This window comes from Sarcophilus harrisii, chromosome 5, assembly GCF_902635505.1.
Source record: "Sarcophilus harrisii chromosome 5, mSarHar1.11, whole genome shotgun sequence".
Taxonomy (NCBI): domain Eukaryota; kingdom Metazoa; phylum Chordata; class Mammalia; order Dasyuromorphia; family Dasyuridae; genus Sarcophilus; species Sarcophilus harrisii.
Genome location: NC_045430.1, coordinates 169919401 through 169935154, shown reverse-complemented (window position 1 = coordinate 169935154; position 15754 = coordinate 169919401). Strand labels below are relative to the sequence as shown.

Here is a 15754-nt window from a genome sequence, read left to right as displayed (position 1 = left end):
GCTGCAGGAATCTAGGTATAAGCCCGAGTCTTAGATATTACAGTCTTTAATGTCTCCATTAATGATATTTAAGCCTTAACTGGATAAATTAGTAGTTATTCACGCCAAAGCAGCTGGAGGGAAAGTCTCATTTTAGTCTTTTCTCCCTTTGTGTTCTTCTGTAAATGAATTCAGAGTTAGGAATATGGTGATCAGCTCCTATTCCCAACATCATCCTACTTTGTCCTTTGAGGTTGAAATGTACAGAGGATGAAAGTCTAGGATGCTTTCTTTCTATTCCTTTCCCTCAATTTGGGTCTAAATTACTGAGATTCAATGTAACTTAAAACATAGCGATTTTGAGCTTTTAACACTGTGCCAACTTAGATTCCTTTAGTTCTAAATCTGTGATCCTATGATTTTTCAAGACATCTAGTGATGAATTATTCTAAATACATATCACTGTCATTGAATGTACTTTGAGAATTACACATATAATTATAAGGAAATTATTATAGCTATCTGTTATTTTACCTGCCCCACTTTCATTTTCATATGCCATTTTCATATGACTTATATGAAAATGACTTATATGATCTATATTTTAGTCATCTCTCAATTAATTGTTCAGAAACTTTTCATCTGGCTCTCTCTCTTTTTCCTTTTGTTAGTACCCTATTTTTCCTGTCCCTGCCCATTAACAAATAAATTAGAAATAACTTAAAAAAGGAAATATTATGAACCAGATAAGTCTTATATTTAACAATATCTCAAGCAAAAAATTTAGTAGGGGCTTTTAAACAGAGGACTAAAATTAGGTTCCTATGAAATTTAATGATGAACAAAACTAAAATTTCTCTGGTCTCTTTTACTTTCATTTTCTCTGATGATTTAGGGGGTCACTGAGTTTTATCCTATAAATTCAGATTTATAAACTTGTTACTCTATTTATAAAAACCTTTTGAAACTGGCAATTCTTTAGGGCAAAACATTCCCTGCACAGATGGTAGTATTGTTGTAGGGAACAGAATGATTGTTTCACAAGTTGGGTGTTTGAGGAGGTCCTATTTACAATAACTTGTCGTGGAGGTGACAGAAATAGTGTCAGCAGATGCTATCTTTCATCTTGTTTACACTTTGGCCATTTGACATGAAGAAGGAAATGCCATGTAAAAAGGATAATAATCTGAAATATGGGCCAGTGTTAACACATTTTCTCTTAAAATCATCTTACATTGCATAATTGCTTCATTCTTAATGTTGGAATGTAGGTTGTAAAAATTATACCATCTGATGAAAATTAAGCAAAAAAAAAAAGATTCTCTCTCGCTGCAAAAAGGGGAGGGTTAAAATCACAGTAATTCAGACATTTGTATTTGAGCTTTATTTATGAAAACTAAGTAGAAATGGCAGATATTCCACATAACTCAGCTGGTGCAGGAGTTTCATTTAGAGTTTCAGCACATCCCTCAGTGTTGAATGCTACACATATTTTTTGTTTAATTAATAATATTTCATCTCTGCTCCGGAATTATGCTCCATGTAGATTGAGTACTTTAATATATCTTCCTCAAGAAGGAACTTTTTGAATATGTCACCATTTTCCATGAATTCCTGGAAACCTCTTTTCAGTTGTATCCTTGATAGTTTTATAAATTTATTTGCAGTTGACAAAAATGACAAAGATGCTAAAAACTTTTTGATTATGAACTGTTTTGGTGAAAATTGGGGAGGAAAAAAAAAGCTTTACCTCTTGGAGTTATAGAAAATGGTAGAAATCCTTCCTCTGCCACTTCCTATATATGCCATCTCCTTGAGGAGTTGAACTAGATATGGCTTCGGAGTTCCTTTCTACTATTAAGTCCCTGATCCTTTGAATCTACACAGAAGATTCCATTGTGTTGGCTATTTTCCTTAGTTATTAATTGCCCCCATATTTTATTCTTTTTTTTAAATTAAAGCTTTTTGTTTTCAAAACATATGCATGGATAATTTTTCAATATTAACCCTTGCAAAACCTTGTGTTCCAATTTTCCCCCCTTTCCTTCACCCCCTCCCCTAGATGGCAAGTAATCCAATATATGTTAAACATGGTAAAAATATCAAAAAAAATTTATACAGAATGAGAAGCAACTAAAATGTATTATACATTCCATTTATTTATTTATTCATATCTCTCATTTTATTCCTCCCAGCTTTCTAAAAGGTTATACTGGGATTTTGGATTATCTGAAAGGGAGAATAAGTTACTCTGAAGATGACTGATTTTCTTAATATGTCTCATTATCTCATGGTTCTCACAATGAACAGATCTCATAGCATAGTATAATGAGTAATTCAGAAATGTTGGATTTGGGGATGGAGTTTTCTTTTGCATGCTATAAAGTGCTCTTATGTTTGAATATGAAAATATAATATGTTTTATGCCAGATCAGCCATCAAAGGAAAAGGTATGCACATGAAATTATACCTAGAGCTTCATGAATTTATAAGAATGAATAATAATATAAGGTTGATATAATAAATATCATTCAATTTGTATTTAATGAAAATAAACAAGGACAACTTTACATTTTAAAAATGTACAAATTTAAATATTGAAGATTATAAAAGAAACCAATTACATTGAAACACATTTGCCAAATTATTTTTAATAACTCATCTTTCCCTCTCTCCCTCTCTCTTTCTCTCTCAATGACAAATAGTAGTACATGCATTGATTTTGTCATCGTAAGTAATGTGGGATAGCAATCCATCACAACTTATGACATAATAGCCAAATCCTGGGAAGTGGTTTCAGCCACATAAAGATTAAATGACTTGCATAGGGTGTGTTACAATGGGAGTAATAATCCAAAATAACAAATAACAGACATTAAAACATTTATGAGATTAACATAATTTGTGTGGTACAGTTAAATAAATACTGAATTTGGAATAAAAAAAACCCCAAGATCAAATTCCAGATGCCCTATCGACTATTAGGCTGTGCAATAATTAGAGCACCTGCTCTGGAGTTAGAACCTGGGAGTTCAAATTTAACTTCAGCCAGTCAGACAGACAGCTGTGTGACATTGGGCAAGACAATTAGCCTCTATTTAACTAAGGCTCCTTATTTGTAAAATGGAGATGATAACAGCACCTACCTCCCAGGGATGCTGGGAAGATCAAATGAGATAATAATTGTAAAGTATATAATACAGTGCCCAGCATGTTGTAAGCATATTATTTTCATTATCATTATTAATGCCTTGTGGCATTGACCTTATATTGCCGTTTGTTATCTCTCTGTGCCTTGCTTTTCAAATTTACAAAATAAGATAAGAATATTTCGCCTCTATTCTATGAGAAATTTTTAAAAGAAATCAGATGACATATGTAAAATGTTACAATAAGTGTCTGCTTTTATTATTGTGTAATGGGGCAGTATCATTAGTCTCCATCAGTTATAAAAAGGAGATCACCTTATAGTAGATAATATTCAGTGCATATATCTCTCATCACAAGTTTTGAGGATCAGTTAGGAATCATTTTGTAGGTAAGCATTTGAGAATGCTTAGACAAAATCATTTTCATTTTGGCAGCCTGAGTTGAGAGATCTCTTAAAGAATTTCCCTTAAATTTAAATATTTTAAAATAATTTCCCATTTATAGTTAGATATTTGAGTTGATGCTTAAATAAACTTTGTGGGAATTGTTTCTTTATTATATCTTCATTTGTTAAAAGTTGAAATTGAAGAACATAAAAATAAATGGCATAACGTCCTTCCAGGGAATAATATTGATTATTTTTTTAGGTTATAAGTGATTCATTCAAAAACTATTTATTCCTGTTAATGATATTCTTTTCTATCATCATCACAAAATACTATTAAAACTAAATGACAAAGAAAACTTAAAATCTATGATTATTGACAATAGCTTCATGAGAATAGCATTTGAGTTCTGCTTCAATCTATGGAGAGAATTTCAAGCTGGGACAGGTTTGCCATTGTTGTTTTATGAAAAAATACCATAGGGGGAAAGCTCAAAGAACTTTTCAGGAGTAGAATTACTTACTGTTGCCATATTTGTGCTCTTCTTTTAGTCTTGTTTTGACACAGTACCTTTTTGTTCCTTTTCTGTTATTTAGATTGTTATCATGGAAGTTCAAGGTTTAAAGTCAGTTGCTCCAAATCGAATTGTTTATTGCACAATGGAAGTAGAAGGTGGAGAAAAACTTCAGACAGATCAGGCTGAAGCCTCAAGGCCACAGTAAGCTATTAATAGTGTTTTGTTTTATTTTATTTTAATAGAAATGTGTTTTTTGTAGAGTGAAATGTTTTCTTAACATGTTAAAATTGCTTTTTGGATAGCTTGTCTCAGGTGCAGAGAATCTATATTTGACTTTTTTTGATAATGGTATTCTAATTAGAAGAATAGCTACATTTTTGGCAGATATAATTAGATCTGGTGTGTAGATGTAGAATTAATGACAAGTGAATAAAATGTTTACAAATTATTATAAGGAATAATATGTATCACTGGCATGCTGTGATATGCACAGGGGTGAAATTTTATTGGTGAGGACGTAATAAACAACCTTTATTTGTATGTTCTATAAATATGGATTTTTATAGAAGATAGTAACAAATCAGCTATGATGGTAGCATGGTTTGATAAAGAGGAAAAAACATTGGTTAATGACTTCACTTTCTAGCTGTCCAATCCATCAGCTCTTTTCTTTTCCACCAGAGGCTGGCACATGTCACCAGAAACTGGTACTGATTTACAGTAGTCACACCAAAGAAGAACACATCTCCAAAAACATGTGGCCCTGGGAATCTAAGAACCCACAAAACTAGCTGAACTGGATAGCTCTGTGCATGCTACAACAGAGTGTAGAATTCTTTTGCTCTTGCTTATCTCAATAAACCTCCAGGTTCTTTTTGGTGGACCCAAAAGTTATCTAGGAATTATTTAGAAACATAGTAATTATCAGACTACCCAGTAGTGCTAAAGCTAAGAGTATCTTGGACTGAGGTAATAAAATGAGAATTTTTTTTTTTTAGTTTTTGCCTGATCCTCGTTGAATTGAAATGATGATGCAGACAAGGATCATAAAATCTCATATCTACATCCCACTTTAAAGATAAAAAAATCAATTTCCATTTTGCATCAAGAAACTGAGGCACAGAGAAGTTAAATAATTTGCCCAAAGTCATAGAGAGACTAAATAATAGAACTGCGTCTGACTCACAGTTCTATGGATTTCCAACCCAGAATACTTGTTACTGTATTGTGCAGTCTCCTTAAGCCTTCAAGTTAAAAGATATTTATTTTCAAAGTATCAAGGAGCTGAGGTTGAAAAAATAAAAATGAAATATTTCCTATTTCAAGATATTAGTATTGTAGTGAGAAGAGAGATGAATAAATAAGTATAATGTAAGTTATAATGTCCTAAGTACATTGGCAAGGACATGAAGAATGAAGAATGATATGGAAATGCAAAATGAGAGATCAATTCCAGTTGGGGGATCAGGGAAAGTTTCATGATGACACCTGAGGTAGGCTTTAATGAATTCCAGAATCTTAGAGTTTAAGCAGACCTTAGATATAAGGTAGTCCAAATGTGTTAGAAATGTAACCTATGGACCAAATACTCAGAAATGCTACCTAACTAAACCAGCTTAAGATGTAATTTAGAAATATTCAGCAAAATAATACTAATGCAATAACACACAAAAATGTTAATATGTAGTATTCTAAGTTATTGCTGCATGTAGGGGTCATCCATTTCTATTATATACATACATACATACATATACATACATACATACACACACACACATAAACACACATACAAGAATAAATACTTTAAGAAGTCAAAGTAGTCTTCTCTGGTACTAAAGAAAAGAACTGGCTATGGAGAAAGATCCTAGACCCTGAGACAGAATAGTATCACAATGTAAAGGATTTCTTTATCCTGGAAAAGTGACATTTTTCTTACCATTTGGGACTATGTCTTTTGGTTATGATGTTTTCATGTCCTTCTTAAGTTGTAAGTACAAACAGAGTATTGTACCCATTACATTACATTTTTGAATGTACCATGTTGGTTAAAAGATTTTATCAAAAATACCCTGATTAGACTAACCCATTTGGGAATGGAATAGAGAAGGCACTAGAAACTGACAGAATGGTGGTTTCACATAGAATGTGAAAAAAGGTTGAAAAAACAGGATTCTAAGAGGTAGAGGTAAAAAAAAAATGTTTTGCTAGTGTGAATGACTAAGTCAAGGGTACTAAATTGAGAAATGTAATATTGTTTATAAGGAGCCATTAATAAGAAAGCTACTATGGCTTCACCATGTTGTACTTGAAAGGGAATCACATAATTCTGGAAACGTGGACTGGGATCAAGTGTGAAGAACTTTAAATGACAGAGGAATTTAATCAGTAAAGCATTTATTGAGTGCCAAGCATTGTGCCAAGTAGTGGTGATTTAAAAAAAGACAAATATGTTGTTTCTGACCTCCAAGGGGTTCACATTCTAATGGAAGAGATAATATACAGTTAAAATATAAATAGATAGAGAGTTAAATTTATCTATCTATATGGATATAGATCTATATGTTTATATAAAGAGATCTATGTATATGTATATATATAGATATAGATATAGATATAGTTCTATCTATCTATCTATCTATCTAATATCTTATCAAATAGAAGAGGCCATATGGGCAGACCCGCACTTTAGGAAAACCACTTTAACAACTCAAGTGGAGCATGAATGGAAGGCTATTTATAGTAGTTCAGGTAAGAGGTGATGAGAGCTTGTAGCACAACAGTGTCTGTGTGATTGGAGCAAAATGGACTTATAGAAGAGGTCTTGTGAAGGTAGAAACTCACTTGGCAACAGATTGTATATGTAGGATGATTGCAAAAAGGAATCAGTGATGGCATTGATGTTGCAAGCCAAATGCCTGGGAGGATAATAGTCCCATCGACAGCAAAATGGAAATGGGGAGAGGTGCAAAGAAAATGCGTTGCATTTTGAATATATGAAATTTGAGATCCCTATGGAAATCAAGCTCAAAATGTCCACAATAGGTCATTAGTGATTTGTGTCTAGAGCTTAACAGAAAGACCAAGGTGTGTGTCTGTGGGCATGTGTGTGTGTACATATCTACTTATAGAGAGAGATGGAGGGAGGGAGAAAGAGGGATAGATATTAGAATCATCTACATAGATGTGATAATTGAACCCATGGATACTGGTGAGATCACCAAAATACATACAGAGGAAGAAGTAAAAGAGATATGGGACAGTCTCTGGAATAGGGTGAGAAAGGGGGAGTTCACCAGTGGATAGTTGGAAAGATCTACATGAAGATCCAGCAAAGGATCTGACTGAGAAGCATCAGCCACGAAGAAAGAAGGAGAACAAGAAAGGGGTAGAGAGAGAAGGTCCCAAAAATCTAAAATATAGAGTATCTATAAGAGAGTGATTAACAGCATCAAGGACTAGAAAGAAATTGTAAAGAATCTGAATTGAGAAAAAGACTACTAGATTTAAGATTTACTTTATATTTCTTACCAGTGGTAATAATGATCCACTAGAGTTTATTAAGTAGGAGTGGCATGATATAAGTTTAACTATGTTTTAGAAATATACATTAGCAGTGAAACAATAATTGGAATACAAACCCAGAGAACTGAGGCAAGGAGACCTATGTGAAAATTCTGCAGTAGTTTAGGGGAAAGGTGATAAGGGCCTTTATTCCAGTGTTTTGTTTTCTTGTTTTGAAGAGAAATGTTTTGACAAGCAGAGATAACTCTCTTCTGTATTATGTATTCTGTTTATGACCCAGGAATTAACCTCCCTCTGCTCTTCTCTTTGGCATTAAATTTTTGTTTAGTCCTTTTCCCCTGGATGTTCCAAATCTGGGAATCTGACATTAATAAAAATGTGATAAAGTATATTTCTCTGCTCAGTCCTACAATCTCTGCTTGATGAAATCTTATCCATTTTTAAGATCTAACTATATGTCATATACTTTATGTATCTTTCCCTGATCCCCACCACATATCTCAATCTAATAGGAAAGGGTTCAACAAAATGAATGCTATACTTTCCACTGTATCATCCTCAAGACTATCTAGTTAGGAACTTTTAATTTTTCTTTATATTTTCACTCATAATATAGCATGAGACTTAGGGTAGATGTTCAATAAATGATTATTTAATTAAACTGTCATCATTTTAGATTGATAAAACATGAGTATTAGAAAATTGGAGTGATAATTGATTTTTATTCATGAGATAAAATTTGGAGAAGGAGAAAAAAATAGGATTATAGCTGATTACTCTCTTCAGGGGAGAGAGAGATGGTAGCCACAAATTTTCTTCTTTTTCCCTTACCCCTGGAATCAATCTACCCCAGAATTATTGTTTTCTGTATAAATTATATTAATTAAATATTTTAATGATTTACCTTTTTGCCTAAATATGAAGCACTATAACAATAATGTATATTATTAAATATTCAAGGTTCGTTGTATAGCAAGCATTACTTAATTTTAGCACCAGGTTTTTTTTTTAAGATATCTCTATTTCTATAGTCAATTCACTTTGCATGGACATGTCATCCCAGCTTTAAAATAATGGAAGATATATAATGAAGTAATTTGTGGATAATACTAATTGAATTCATTGACATGAATTTTTAAAATGCATTATAAATTAGGGGTCAATATATACAACTTTTGGAGATTTTAGAATAATAATTAACTTTAAAAAAAATAGGAGATGTGGGATTTAGAATCATCCCATCTACCATAAAAGAGATTGAGATAAAACTCTGAGCCAGTGGAATTTTATTAAAGGTTCTATAGTCCTCTGCATGAAGGGGACCTCAAATTATCCTCATTCTCTGAGATGCCTTATTCTTATATTTACAGAGTATAATACCCAAATATGCAAAAGAGACATGGTAAAATGCAGAATTCCAATAGTTGATAGACCTTGCTCTTGAGGGTCAAAAATAATATTAGTAGAACAGTCACAGGTTGGATGAAACATGGAGCTTCACTAAGTGTTCATAAGATGGATGGATTTTTGGGTTAGGAAGGAGGAGGTGGTACTAGGAATACATAATCTTGGAGGTAGGGGAAATTTCTATACTTGCCACCATCCATGCTTGATTTAATCGTGGAATTTGAGCAAAACAAAATAGATACCTTTTTCAGCATTTTTGTGGTTGTGCAAGTAAGTTCTATACCTGGTTAAAAGTAATGAACATTAGATTAGGTTTGAAACTTACATATACATGCATATATACATATATTTATTACATCTATACATATGTAATACATACATATATTATGTATAAATATATATATGTATATATTATGTATAAATATATATATGTATATATTTAAATAATCACTAACAATTATTACTTTTTAGGACATCATAATGAACTAATTCTGATTAGTATTTGAGTAGGAATTCTCATTGACATATTTCTCACTGAGGTCTTTTTAAATAGTATCTCTGTTTCCTGATTAGCTTTGGGGCATATAATCTTTTGAAGACCTCCTCTTTCCCCCCAAAAGGCTTCAATTTCTCTTTATATACAAATGTTCCAGAGAAAATTGTTGAAAAATGGTTTTTATGAAATGCTTACCGACCGCAGCTTTTCTCAATTATATAGTTACTTTATCCTTGAATTCATCTTACTCTACAGGATGGAAATTGCATTATCTTCCATCATCATTGTAAATCATGCCTCTGACACGTTTTCTACATTTTATTGCTTCAACAATTTGGGCTTTGCTGGAGATAAATTCAGTCTTCTCTCTATTACTAATTAAAATGCCTTATTTTATCCATATTTTCCAATAAATTGAATGAAGTTACCTAGCCACTGCAACTTTCATTCCTGTAATGTAGATTGCCTATTCAACATTGAGATAAAGAGTACAAGTGCCCAGTCAGATGTTTTGTTGAGTCTCAGATCACTGTTATAAAAAAAATCACTTTACTGACTATTTGCTTAGTATATTTTAGTGGATGTAGGCTAGTTTTTGCTTGTTGGGATTTTCTTGTTTATTTTTGAGAAAAAGAGGAAATGAAGAAATATCATTTAAATGCTATAAAACACCTCACCCCACCCCTAACAAATGTTATAATATTTTGTTATAAGCCAGTTGAGGAAAAAAAAAAAAGCTAATGGGTGTGGTGGGGTAGTAGCTAGCCTTCAACCTAGGGCTTTAGCTGTGGAATGACCATCTTGTAAAAGTAGAGTGAAATCCTTACCAATTCCAAAACGTGATCTGTAGTCAGAGGGGCTTTGGAGGGGAATTGCTAAGGACTGGATGAAACAAAAATGGATGAATGCCAGCAAGTAGATTAGGAGAAAAGTCAGCTATCCAGGAAGAGGTCCAAGAAAATGCTGGTTTCAACTATAGGAAATAGTATTCTGGGCAGAGATTTAATCACTCTAATCAATGTGCTTATTAGCAGAGTCAAATGAGATATTTGTAAAGCAATTAATTCAGTGACTGACACATAGTAGGTACTTGATAAATAATTTCTCTTTATCTTCCCTCATTTCAAGATATGTAAGGGAAACTAAGAGTTTTAGAGACTGCTAGACATAGTTTCAAAAATATATAAAATAACTATCAAATCATAAAAATAAAATCAAACTCCCCTAAATATTTAGTGTGAATTTTATTTTTTATTTCATTTAATATGAAGAGGGGTTAGTCCTTTTTGTGAGCAAATTCACCAGTTTTGGAAGGAAAATCTAGAATTTATGTAGTGTTACAGTTGATATTAAGCATGACAAGACTGTTCAAATGTTATTTCATAGATGAATTACATTTCTTTAACTGCCAAATTAAAAGCCTCTAGAGTTCAAAGCATAGGCCAAATAGCCCTCTTAATTTCCTGGTAGCCCTGGTAGATGCTGATTTTTTAAATATGTATAAGCACTTCTGAAAAGTCAAGGCACCAAACATTTTTAACTGGTACAACTAGTTTTGTATTTGTAGACTTGCAATTTGAAGTTTTACCAAATACATTTTAATGAAAATGAGTACCTGGCAAAAGAACATTTTAAGTTTTGAAAGGTAAGTATGGGGGACAAGTAAGAGACTGATATATTCAGTAACTGGAAACTTGCATTGAAAATAAACTGAAGAGCCTTATGTTTATTAAGAAGACATTTCAGTCATTGGGGCAGAACATTCAGACTCCTTTATTGTTTACTTGTATAGGCCAAACAGACAATGTTGCTGCTGCTTCTCTAATGGGAAATTTAAAGACCAAAACACAACTACAACAATATGTCAAAATATCAAAAGGTTTTGGCAGCTATAACTGAAAGCAATTCAGAATGGCAGAGCATTTGTATTCATGCTTGTGTAAATAAAGAACCCACAGAAACTCACCTTAGTTTTTTATATTTATTTGAAATATGTAATTTTTCATTTTAATGTGTTATATCCGAATAAGTTTTCCAATACCATTTCACTTATTAGCTCTTATTATGGAACAGATATAGAAACACATGCTGTTAGTTTTTTTTTTGTGTGTGTGTGTGTGTGTGTGTGTGTGTGAAGGGATTCAATTTAATCATCCCAAAAGAACACAAACAAAAATCCCACATTTATGTACTACTATTGATCAATCAAAAAGGATTTATTAGAGGCTGTTTTTTCCTGCCATTGTGCATAGATGAATTTTTTTTTAATTGTAGGTTTTTAAAAACTAAACCTGTGTTTTTATGTATAGAAAACTCTCTCTGCCAGTGCAGATCACCACCCACTCTGCAACTTAGAGCTTTAGATAGTTGCCTTAGTGACTGAGAGATTAAAAGAATAACTTGTGGTCATGCCGCCAAAAGGTATCAGATTGAACCTTGATCTTCTTGCTTTGAGGCAGCTAAATGGTGAATTGACTAGGACACCAGCTCTAGAGTCAGGAAGGTCTGAGTTTAAATCTGGCCTCAGACAAGTCATTGGCTAGCTATGTGACCCTGGACAAGTCCTGTTCATCTCAATTCCCCCTGTATAAAATAGCAACATAACTGGAGAAAGTGCTCAGGTTTCTTTGCTAACAAAATCTGTCAGCAAAAATAATTAAGCACCTATTAGGTGCCAGATACTGAGATTACAAGAGCTGAATTCTTATATTCAAAGACTTTACATTCTCCAGAGAAGATGACACATGTTTGTTTATATATCTATCTGTATGTATGTATGTATATGTATAGAGTATATGTATAGATACACATATACATATAAGCAAAAAAATAGAATTGAAATAAGATTCATGGAATTTATCCTATAAATAATAACTAATATTACATAGCTGTTTAAAATTTGCCAAGCACTGTATTCTGACTACATTTTTGAGATAACTCCATTTTACAGATAAGAAAATAAGATTTTAAAAGACTTTGACTTGCCTGTGGTAAGAGAATTAAAAAGTTGTTGGAAATGGGATTTAACTCCAGCAATAAATTTTGTGTTTTTCCAATAAATTGCCAGGGAGTGTAAGATCTTACTGGAACTAGTGTCAAAGACACTGCCTGGAATTTTTCTACTACATCTGTTAAAGACCAGTGTTTCCTTTAATGGGATATATTTTTATCATTGGTCACTTGGACAGGTTTGGCAAACTGAACCACTCTGAATAAATAGACAGGTTTGCTGAAGAGAGGTGAGCAAATTCTCTTCTAATGGGAACTTGTAAGCACATAGAGTTTGAGGAAAATTTTAGATTCAGTAGAAACATATAAAGCCTTCAAAAATAATTTATATAAATTTATAATACCCTTAATAGTATTGTGAGGTAGGGGGAGTGCTAGATCTGGTATTGGGGAAAAGTAGGCATTATTGTGAAGAGAGGGTTGGACCTGGACTTAGACTTAGTTTTCTTAGTTGAAATCTGGTTTCTGACTCTTTACCAGCTTCATGATCGTGGATATGTCACTTAACTGTTTGCCTCAGTTTCCTCATCCATGAAATGAGATGAAAATGGTAAACCATTCCACTGGCTTTGCTAAGAAAACCCCAAATGGAGTCACAAAAAATTGGCCATGACTCAAAAGTGACTCAACAAAAGATCTATTGTCAGAGGAGCAGGTGGGAGCCAGAAAGATTGCATTACCTAGAATTGATGTGATCCTAGACAAATGTTTTATTTTTTTAAATATTAATTTACTCATTTGCAAGGGGCAGGCAGGGGGAAAAGAGGGGGGAGAGGGAAGGAGAAAGAGACAGACAGAGATTGAAATAGAGACAGACAGAAGGAGAGAGATAATTTGGAACTTAAAATGTAGAAAAATAAATTGAATCAATTTAAAATAAATAGGAGGGAAAAAACAAACTTAAGAATTTGCACTCAATGACTTATAAGACCCTAGTTCTCAATCTATAATTTCTCTTTTAAGCTAAAAGACATATGAGTATCCTTACAAAGGGGTTGGAATCTTCTACTTCTCCAAGACCTAGTTGGACCTACCTTAACAGAAAGTCTCATGGCTTCCCAGTTCCTGACACAGAGAGAATAAGATGTTGCTGCTTTCCCTTGAGAAAGACAAAGTGATGAGAAACAGTGTGGTTGTGTTTTCTTCTAGAGGCTGTAGGGAGCCACTAGACATTTTTTAGTAGAGGAATGATGTAGTGAAATCTGTGTTTCTGGAATATCAGTTAAGAGTGCTGTGAAGGATAGAAAAGAAGCTTTAATAAGAGAGACTTATTGAATAAAGTGGGAACATATTTGAGAAGTGTGATTGAAGACCTGACAACTTATTGGAAATGGTAGGTGAGAGAGAGGAATGAATGAAAGGTGACATCAAATTTGAGACAATGAGAGATAGGGCTTGCAAGGTAAGTGGATGATTGCAACAAGATATGCTGCCCCTCAAAACAAATTGGAAATTTTGAAGTATAATTTTGGGAAGAAAATGATATTCTAATTTGGGTATGTTGAGTTTGATATCCCTACAGAGCAATCTTATTTATTCAGTACACAATGGATAATGCAGAACTCGTGTTCCCAAGAGAGATGATGTTTGCCCATAGAAATTTGGGAATCATCTCCCTTGAGAAATGTCCCATCTTAATGAGTTAGACTAAGATGATCTAGCAAAGGAAAAAAAAGACAACATTGTTAGATAGGTAGGATTGAGAAAATCAGTGTTATAGAATCTAAAAGGTAGGGTGTCCAAGAGGAGGAAATAAAGGAGGTTTTTAATAGCATCAAAAGCTGGAGAGGTGAAATGGAGTGAGAATTTACTGAGAAAAGATCATTAAATTGGTCAGTTGTTAGATCTTTGGAGAAAGAAATTTCACTTGAGTGGTATAGTCCAAAGCCACTAGATTGGAAGGGATTGAAAAAAAGATATGACTCCTTTGGACAGAAAGCTCATAATGCAAGTGTGAGATGTTGGCCAAAATTTAACATGATCTTGTTCTACTTTTAGAGACATAGTTTACATGAAGAAGGAGCTGATGGTCCCCATCCCTCTGTTCTCTACCCTGATCAAACAGCATGTTTAATTTGGGGCTTCACGTTTTGAGAAGAACCTTGATAAACTGCATAGCATCCAGGGTATTGAAAGGTCTTGATTCCATATCACAAACAGATGAGTTGAACAAAGGACTTGTTGAATGAATATATGAAAGAAACTAAATGGGTTGGTTAAAATTAAAGCAGAAGAAAAAAATAATTCAATCAAATTGAAAAATTGGGTGGGGTGATGAGAGGTTCATAGAATTAATAATCAGATAATAGACAAACATAATAGCCATAAGGAAAGGGAAATGAAATGAGTATAAAAGAGATAGTATATAATAAAAAGAGTAGAAATATTTATTTCAGTGCAATTATTTGACATTAATAGAGACTCTTATCTCTTATCTTTACTTTCATATTCTCTTCTAGGCAAATCATGTAACATCTCAAACACAGATCCCTCATACACGAAATGAGTAGAATAAAAGCATCTCCTTCGCAGATACGTTATGGGAATTAAATGATATCAGATCAAATGAGATGACAGATATAAAATGCTTTCCAAATATTAAAGTACTTTATAAATGTTAGCTACTATTCTTAATATTTAATAGTGTTTTTTATCTATCTTGAAAGAGGCACTATGATGTAATGCAAAGACTACTGGGCTCAGAATCAAGAGGACTTGGGTTTTTAAATCTTGGGATCTTGACATTTTACTACCTGTGTAAATCGGTAAGGGGAAGTCACTTAACCCATCTGAACCTCATTTTTACTCATGTAGAAAAATATAGGTTGGAGCATATGTCCTAAAGTCACTTCTTATTCTAAATTTCCTGATTCACAGAACTTATTTCTTTGTCTGGAGTAGGATGAGATTCTTGTTTGTTTTGTTTTACTTTGCTTTTTTTGAGATGGTCATAGTTTTCATATGTCTAAGACAACATGTTTTTTCTTCATTTGTCTATTTACTTTCAGATTTTTATAATATGCCTCTGAAAACCCAGGAATGTAAGGGAAGTATCTATATTTGGGCTTGAGTAGTAGTGGAAAAAATTTTAGACAATTTCTTGAGATTAAAGGAACCTTCTTATTTCCTCTTTTCTTAGCCCCCTGGTTTAAATAAGTTGTTGTCTATATTCTAGTGATTTTGTTTCATGGTTTTGCATCATCATCTTAGGTTTAAGCTTGTGACTATCTTTTAATCTTAAAAAGTTGATTTCCCAAAGAAAGTCACATTTTTCAGCATGAATAATAC

The 15754-nt window shown here is 32.9% G+C and overlaps 1 protein-coding gene across 13 annotated transcripts in view; it reads left to right on the top strand.

The window, feature by feature from the left end:
* CADPS2 (calcium dependent secretion activator 2) overlaps window positions 1–15754 on the top strand; it is a 678697-nt gene that overhangs the window by 311877 nt on the left and 351066 nt on the right. For all 13 annotated transcript variants that reach the window (XM_031938931.1, XM_031938932.1, XM_031938929.1 and 10 more), the window contains exon 6: window positions 4112–4233. In XM_031938931.1, coding sequence (XP_031794791.1) covers window positions 4112–4233 — 122 coding nt within the window. The remainder of the gene's footprint in view (window positions 1–4111; window positions 4234–15754) is intronic.